The sequence below is a fragment of the Indicator indicator genome, chromosome 9 (assembly GCF_027791375.1).
Source record: "Indicator indicator isolate 239-I01 chromosome 9, UM_Iind_1.1, whole genome shotgun sequence".
Classification (NCBI taxonomy): Eukaryota; Metazoa; Chordata; class Aves; order Piciformes; family Indicatoridae; genus Indicator; species Indicator indicator.
In genome coordinates this window covers 6854527-6863351 of record NC_072018.1, presented here as the reverse complement: position 1 = coordinate 6863351, position 8825 = coordinate 6854527, and the positions used below count along the sequence as shown (strand labels likewise).

At 35.7% G+C, this 8825-nt stretch overlaps 1 protein-coding gene across 1 annotated transcript in view; it reads left to right on the top strand.

Annotated features, from left to right (window-relative positions):
• The first annotated feature begins 427 nt into the window (after positions 1-427).
• The window catches only part of SLX4IP (SLX4 interacting protein), a 58553-nt gene continuing 50155 nt past the window's right edge, over positions 428-8825 (top strand). The window contains exon 1 of the mRNA XM_054383747.1: positions 428-541. Coding sequence (XP_054239722.1) covers positions 428-541 — 114 coding nt within the window. The remainder of the gene's footprint in view (positions 542-8825) is intronic.

Here is an 8825-nt window from a genome sequence, read left to right as displayed (position 1 = left end):
GGTGTATGTTTAACTTTTTTAATTGCAGGGAAAGTGTTGATTAAAAGAATGAAAATGCAATAATGTGCCATTAATATGCTAAGGAACAGACTTCACATGAGCAGGTGATGGGATTGGAATGATGTGGCTGCTGCCTAAACAGAAAGAAAGTCTGTGGTGGAATACTTGTGGGACCTTCCCAGTACAAATTCCACAGGAGACTTCTGCAGTCTGGAGTTACACAAAAAACTTCTCAGGCCTTTCTTTGTTGTTTGCAGCTTCCTTCAACCAATCCATGAAAGTTTCTGCACTAGAGCAAAAGCTGTACACAAATAATTCCCCACTGAAGAGCTGTCCAGCATAAAGTTTTATTTAGCTGAAAAATAATAATCATTAGAAAGTCCAGTGGTGTTGGGGTACAGTTCTTAGACTCCTCCTTTAATGCAAGATGACGTTTGGTGTGATGAGGTTTGCCTGGCTGGCCCAGTGGTGTAAAGCAGCAGGCAATGAAGCGAAGGCGGTCACAATGTCAGCTTTGGAGGAGCTGGCTCTCGGGCTGTGGGTGTAGTCTTGCTGACCTCGCCGGTGCAGGCCGGAATGGGGAGGTTTCAGCACCAGGTCCGGCTCGGACAGCGGATCTGGCCGCCCCTGCCCGCGGGCCCTGTCAGACTGGGCTGCTCAGTGCGGGGGGCCTGCGCGCTAAGCATCCTCTGCTGTTCATGGGGTGATTGAATGGCTTGCCTTGGAAGGAACCATAAGGATCTAATTCTACCCCTCCCCACTTCTATGGGCAGGGACACCTTCCACTACAGGCCGCTCAAAGCCGTGTCCTACCTGGCCTTGAACACTTACATTCAGTCTGATTGATGTGTACAGGTGTGGAGATAAAATGCAGCTTGGTTTGTTCCTCCCTGGCATGGTTGAGTTAACTAGTCCGCATCTTCAGAACAGAGAATTGGAAAGCAGTGTTAGTTCAGTTCAGTTCTGCCTGGTTACAGAGTCATACAGCTTCCTTTGAGGAAACTCAAAAGAACCCCTTTCAAGGGTCATTTACTGTTTCTTTTCATAGTGAATTATCCATCATGCATATTTCTTTTCTAGTGACTTGATCATTTTTCTAATTTGGGGAGGATACTTTTAAAAATATTAAGTAACATGTTTAGTTTTCTTAAATGCTTATGAAACAGAAACACAACCTCCTGAGGCATGTATGTCCCAAATGCAATTAGAATGGTCTCACTGTGTTCATTCTGTTCATTCATTATATCTTGGAATTTTTCTCTTGTAACTTTAATCCTGTAATTATCTAGTTAGATAAGAAACTATTTTGAAGAACCTGAATTTCCATGCATACATTAAAAATATCGCTAGCATATAAGCATATGGAGAACTTAATAGGCAATTTCTCTTCACCTTGTCACATATGCAAATATACATTAGGGTAAAAAACCAAACCAAACCAAAACCCAAACAAACAAAACCCACCAAAACTAAACTTAAAAAACAAACAAACAAAAGAAAACCTAAAAATGAGGACCAGAAGTCTCTCTGATCTTTTTACACTTGCATATTCCTGTTGACGTCTTGTTCTTTCATTGTATCTTTTTTCAAGACCTTAGACAATCTTTTTTCAAGACCTTAGACATTACATCCATAGATAGTGGCATTCACATGTGGATGCTGGAATGGTGATAGCCTCTGCATTTTATTGCTGGCTGTGGGAGGAAACCTCAGTTAGTGTGAAAAATATTGAGAAGTCTTGTACTGACTGATTGAAGAAAATATTTTTTTTCTTGTAATTCAATTTTTTTTTTAAAGTGTTTTCTCATTAGACATTAAATGGGATGAAAGGACAGTTTGATATACATAAGCTATGGCAACCTTGAGATAGAATTACGTGGATGGTAAAGCTACGAGTTGACCTCTCTTTGTTGCAGATACCTTGCATGTTCTTTTCACAGCACTCTCCATGGTAAACTAAGAGAGCAGTAGGGCTCTGGGTTTTATCAAATAACAATAAAAAATACCAGTAGTTGGAAAGCACTTCATAGTGATTCAGCAATTTCTAAGTAAATTAGTAAGAGGAATTTACAGCAAACATTTGCTCTAAATTTTTTGCAGGAAAAAGGTATATGCAACAAATCAGCAAATTAGAGATTTAAGACATTCATGTACAAGCACTGTGATTTAATAATTACAGTTGTGACAAAAATGAGAAGAATTCAGCACATTTTATGTGCTAAAAGAAAACAAGTGAAGTTATCATAGTCTCAGAATGTCTTGGTTTTTAATGGTGATGTTTGTTATTTTTAATGTCTTGATTTTTATTTTTCCCCCAAATTCTTATCCTTTCTAAACAATGTAAAGGGAAGATAAAATATTTCTTGTGAAATACAAGTCCTCCCTTTACTTTGTTTCAATTCAAGTTTTACTTTTCTAAAAGAGAATGAAGATGTAGGTACATGTATGCCATAATGCTCATTTGAAGAAACTTGTATCTCAGCGCTTCTAGTATTGGCAAGTCTGGCATTCATTGTAAGCATAATGGGTTATTTCATGCTGCTTCTCTTTATATTCATGGTTATGATACTGAAATGTTAAGACCACACACAGACAATAAGGTCTCTAGCCACTTATGCATGTAAACAGTCTGGCTTTTTACAAAGTGGAAAAATATTTCTTGTGCAGTATTTTAACATGATCAGCATGTTAAGACTCAATCTGCAACTGTGTCAACATTTCTTTGGCTGTAACCATTAATTCTGTAACCTCTTGATAGTACATAAAATGTGAAACTGGTTTGTTTACTACTGGGATTTGTCAGCAATTGCATTTAGCTTAGTACATTCAAATAGATAATAGATCAAAGAATTACTTTGCATCATCAGTCTGGTTTTAGTAAAGCTCAGGGTTGGTGTTTTTTGCTTTGGGGTTTTTTTTGTGTGTTGTTGTTTTGTTTGTTTTCTTGGTTTTTGTTTTTTTTTTTTTGAGCTGCCTTTGGGACTTTTAAAGGGACATTGGAGCAATAAATTTAATAACTCTTATTCTTGCACCTGTCTGTTGTTAGTAGGCATGAGTACAACATTAAATAACAATATGTAAGTGCTATTTGACACAAATTTAGCTGTAGAGAGAGGAATGTACATCTCTTTGAGGCATCGGCTATCATGAGACCTGGCATGGCTTCAACACAACTTAGGATCTGTTTTGCTTACTTCTTTTTTTGGCAATTAATGCATGTTTTCAGCATTCTTACTACCATTAGAAACTGCAAGTGTAGTGACCATATGCATATTATCTAAGCACTATATCATCTTCATTCCAAAGTTCTGATATATTGTTCATCTGTTTACACTCTGGAGCTAATTAGAGTAAAAAATGGCATAGAAACATTTTTATAGCCATCATATCTAATCAAATATATGGTTTTATATAGTGTCTTTTATATCTGTTCTCAAAGTCTTTGTTAATATATTTATAAAGTTTATTTCAGTGTGTCTTTGAGGTTTTACTGGTAACAAAACCTAGGCACACAACAAACACCCCCCAAAACTTACTAAGCTCATTTATGGAACTTTAGTAAGAATTTTTAGGTTTACTTTGAATTAGGTTGCATAATCCCTAACTAAAACATGCCACTGCTCCTGAGAAGATTGACATTAAATAATTCTGTGATCTCAGGACACTTAAAATATTTCACCCGAGCTTTTCCGAATAGTTTGTACAAATCTAAAGTATTTGTTTTCTTATGAGTATTTAAGAGATTAAAAATAACAGCATAGTGTAGATCGCATACGGAATTGCAGTATGGATAAATTTTTTAGGGGGAAATCTGATTTTAGGAATAGTCAGCTATTGTATGAATCTCTTAAAAGACAAACCTGTATTTTTGATGTCACTATTACAAAGTTTATAATATGTGTCACTGTTACTATAGGAGGTTAGTAAAGCTTTCAGTTGATAGATTGCTGTCTTTTAATTTTTAAGACTTAAATGCTCCTTGACGCTTAAATTCTGCCACTACTACTGATACCACTCTGAGTAGATGTGTTGTAAGTGCTAAAATTTGAAGGAATGTTTTGCCCAGTAAATGTACCGTTCTCCCAAACAGCATATGAACAAAGAGAGTCAATGTGTTTCATCATTCCTGTTCAGCTGTCTGGCCCAGCTTCATTTCCTTTGAAAAATAATAAATAAAATTTACATCTGGGAAAGTCAGCTTACATTTATTCAGTAGATTAAATTTTCAGTTAAGAAAACCCTCTACTGAGAGTGAATCTCCTGTGATCTTAGTGGCTTCTGCTGCACTGGAAATTTGAAGATAGTCTATCTAATTTGAAAGAGAAAATGTGGGATGGCTTACTTGAAACCCAAAAGCACTTACCAGAAAAAGCAAACAAACCTAAAAACTGCTAAAGATCTTTGTAATTTATGGGACAGAGACTGAGAGTGGCTGACATGAGAATGGGCAATAGGGATTCAATAGTTTGGGTGAGGAACAGAGCAGAGGAGCAGGAATGAGGAGAGAATTAATGATGGATGTCAACAGGGGCATGTAGGTAGTGTCAACCTGAAAGCAAAAAGGTGGAACGTAGAGAAGTTTAGAAGCAGGGCAATAGTCTTCTGCTTGCTCTTTGTGTTTCCAAAGTGTGGAGCAGAGAGAATAGAACAGGAATTGACAGTGGCTCAAGAGTGAGATGAGGATTAGGAGTAGTAAATGATCTCCAAACTGGTGGAATGTTTTGAGCATCAAGCTTAATTGGTTGAAAGACTGTTTGGAATAGGGAAAGATTAGAAGTATCTGGATGCTGGCAAGTGTCATTATTTGGAAGGCACAATTGTCTGCTTAACGTAGTCTGTGTTCTGCTTTGCACCCTGGAAGGAGGACCTAAGGCCCCTGAAATGAAACAAAGTCATAAAATATTTTATCCTTCTCCAGTACTAATCCAAAGAAAGGATGATGGTTTATTGTAGGTTAATTGCATTGGTTCAATTGGCAGAGACTTCTGTCGTGCTTCTAATCCTGCTATTTTCCCTCTGGGAGTCAACGTGTCACCATATGGCAGAGTTTTCTTTAATCAGATTTCCACCTGCCCTGACCAGGATCATACTCAGTGATTGTGTTTTTTAGTGTATCACTGCTTCACTGTGTGAGGTTTTTCTTATCAAGAGATAAGTGAACAGTACCTCTGTAAGGCTGGGGATAAAAAAAGTTCCATTTAGTGTGGTATTCTTAGAGGGACAAGTCTTTAAAGGTGTGCTTAACTGCAGTATAGGCAAGCTATTCCAAGAGTCCATTTTTCAGGACCTTGTTAGAAAGGTCAGACCCATTCTTGAATATTTCTTCTAGCTATTCCTACCGCTAATCAGTTAATGGAGGATAAACTAAATTTGGATAATCTCTGCATAGTGGTGTAGAAAGGCACGACTTCGTTAAAAGGGGGTTAATTTTTTTTTTTAAGCAGGAAATCTGGATGAGTAGTTTTCTTTTTTTTCTTTTAATTTTGATTTTTATTATGTTTTTGTCATCTATAGTTATGTAAAACACCTAACCTTTTATCCAAATAGTGTGTGTTGCTCTTAATGGCTTTTAAACATTTCTGTATTTCCGTGACTGTTTCAAAAGTGTATGGTTGATGAAATTGGAAATTTTTTTTGTAGGTTATTTTTCTTTTTTTTTTCTGAGGCATCAAATACATAATTTCGGTCTGTGAAAGGCTTTTCACTGAATACTATTAATTAATACTTTTTTTGTTAGTCATACTTATTCAGTGGACTTACTGTACAGTTTCCAGAAGGTGTAAATTCTATTAAGCTCAGGGTGACTTTGAAATATTTACATTAAAAATTAATAATGTAATCTTCAGCCTAAGGAAGGAAGGTTGAAGGCCATATTAAAGCCAGCAAGATTTGGAGTATCTAGCACTTCTACCATGTGATAAACATTAATATTAATGAATTATTGTTTTCACTCCCTGGTCTCTAGTGTTCTCTTTGATGTTAATTACTTTACAGTAGATCAGATAAATACATTCTTGGTGCCAGACAAGTAAGGAAGTATTTCCTCTTCATTTAACTGTGTCCCTTAGCAACACAGTAGGTCTTATTAGTTGGCTAATAACATGTATTTTTGCTGTGTTTGCTATATACAAATGCTTGTCTTTTTGTCTTCTTCTCTGAGTGGAATTTTGTTACTAAATTTCTTCAAAAAATGGTACCAAAATATAAGTATCTGATTACAATGAAGCCTTAGCAACATTCTCAGACATGTGAAAGCAAAGTTCATTCTTTTTTGGTTTTGTGTGTGATCTTCTTAATAATGGGCAGTGAGTTCATTTGTCCCTGTCTCTGTGGCACTCTGCATTCCTGACTTCAAGGAACTGTAGTCTGTCATGTGCTGTCATCTCCATTTTTTCATTCCTTTTAACAAAGTCAGTTGCAAGGCCAGCATACTATCAAATTTTTAATTAAAAAATGACCTGTTGCTTTCCGAAGGGTAATTCCCTCTCAATCTGTAATGTATGGCTGTTTTTTTCTGTTCAAGTCCTTAATTCAAATACTTTTTTTTTTTTTTAACTTAATTTATGAAGTGTCTTCTTTCCTGTGTTGGCTCTTTAAAAAGATGCAGACTCACAGGAAGTGAAAACTCAGCTTTGCAGATATTGTTGAAGGGCCCTGATTGGCACAGTCCTACCAGACAATGTCTTTGGTAGGTGATTTTTGCAGCATGTGAGTATTCATGCTTTGGTTTTACTCCTATAATTTTCATATAGTTATGGTGTTTGTTTGGGGGTTTTGTTGTTGTTTATGGTTTTTTACATTTTTTTGTTATACATTCTATTAGTAGCATCTATTATAATGTATTCTAATATAAAATTTCTGACTACTATGAAGCATTGCTTAAGTTCTATCAGAAATCTTATTGCTGTGTTCAAAGAAGCTTTTCTGCCTTGTCAACCTGTCTTTTTGAACTTGGTGGGTTTCCAATAACATGAGTACAGGTGAATACTGTAGCAGGAAGAAAAGAAACTTTCCAACATGTAACATGATCTGTCTATTGGAAGAATGCTTCATAGGTCTGTTTATCCACTGCCTGCAGTAAAAAGCCTTTAAACAGGGTACTACTGTTGTACTGCTTTAGAAAAATGACCCTGAAATTCATGGCTGAATATCTTGAGCAGAATACAAGTGGATTTGTGCTATTGAAGCTAATCGTAAAGCCTTAAAACTATAGGCTTGCATGTTTTCTGGGATTATTACTCATTTTATTCAATTGTTTCTAAAATTCTTCAGAAATATGAAACTCATACTAGATCATTTTGGTTTTATGTATCCAGCAAGTTATAAAGATCGAGGGATGCATTTTGTCCTCAAGTATAACAAATTGTCTTTAAGTGTGTGCTTGTAAACCTCTCCTGCATCTATGCAGATATGCTACAACATTGGGCAGAATTTGACCTTGTCTTTTCAAATCTATTCTTTCCCATTGCTGCTGCTTTGGTTGTTATGCTTTGTTTCTGAAGGTGAGATAACATGACAGTTTGAAGAAAATTACCTTTTTCTCAAGCAGTTTTCTTAACCAGAAGTACATACAGGAATCTCTGTATGTTAAAAGGAGCTGTGAAATCCAAGTAATTATGCATAATTCAGCATTATAAAGATGGTAGCCTTAAAAAACTCTGCCTTTGTGTTATACTAGATTAATTCTTAGTTCTAGTTTCTGTATGAATAAAAGTGCTATTTGCAGATATGGTTTACATACATAGATTCACAAAAAATTTTCTTCTAAAACTTCCAACACTTTGGTAATTCTAAACTGTAAGGATACTTAAGGCAGTTATTATTTATATTTAAAGCAATTATTATTTAATTTCCCATGCATATTTAGTGACAGTTCTTTTATAAATGGCTGGAAAGCAGAGCTAACTGCAAAAGTAGTAACATTAAAACTTCAATGGAGAAGAATCTGGCAGGTTACATTTCTTTCATATTTTGTGTTTCCTTTGAAAGAAAAATATTCTCAGATGGTCATTGTTGCAGAGTACTGAATGTGACCAGAAATTTTATGTAAGCATTTAAGTTCATAGCCCCTGTCAGAATTCCTTATTTGGGTGTTGGATTCTTTGCAAAGAGTTTTTCATTTTTTACCATTATCTTTACCCTATTAAATGAAGGCAAGTTAAGGGTAAGATTATCTGTAAGGTCATAGTGAAACTTAAAGCATGATGGACAAAGTATACTTAGTGAGGTTGGAACTAGAAATAAACACACCAAGGAGAGAATATGGCCATACTGATAGTTATAAATTAAGTGTCAAGTTTTCAAATCTGGGAAAGTATCATCAGAATTTATAAAGTTCTATTTAAATAGTCCATTCTCCTCACTCAGACATCTGTTACTGGTTATTGTTTGAGTGACCACCATGTACATTATACAAAAAGGAATGTGTTTTTTTGTAAGATCACTGCTAATGTGGCAGATAAAATCCCAGTGTTTGATAGCAGTGCCAAAGGGCAAAGAGGTGCTGAACAATATTCCTCATCTTTACCATAACTTTCCTTCCTGGAAAAATAGGCTTTGACAGTGGGAAAATGAAGACCAAGATAAGGAGAGGTGGAAAGAGGCTTGGGAACTGAGAGTGATACAGACCAGAACTGTACTTGCAAGTAGGAAAAAAAGTTGTCTCTTATGCTGATGCATTAATAATTTTTTTTGGTTGTTGATTACAAATTTGAGTTATATCTCCTTGCTATGGGAATAAATTATAAGGACTGGCAAGTTAAGAAACTGTTGTTTTTGTTGGCCTGTAGTGTAAACTGGGCCTATTTTTTTACAGTTCTGGCAAC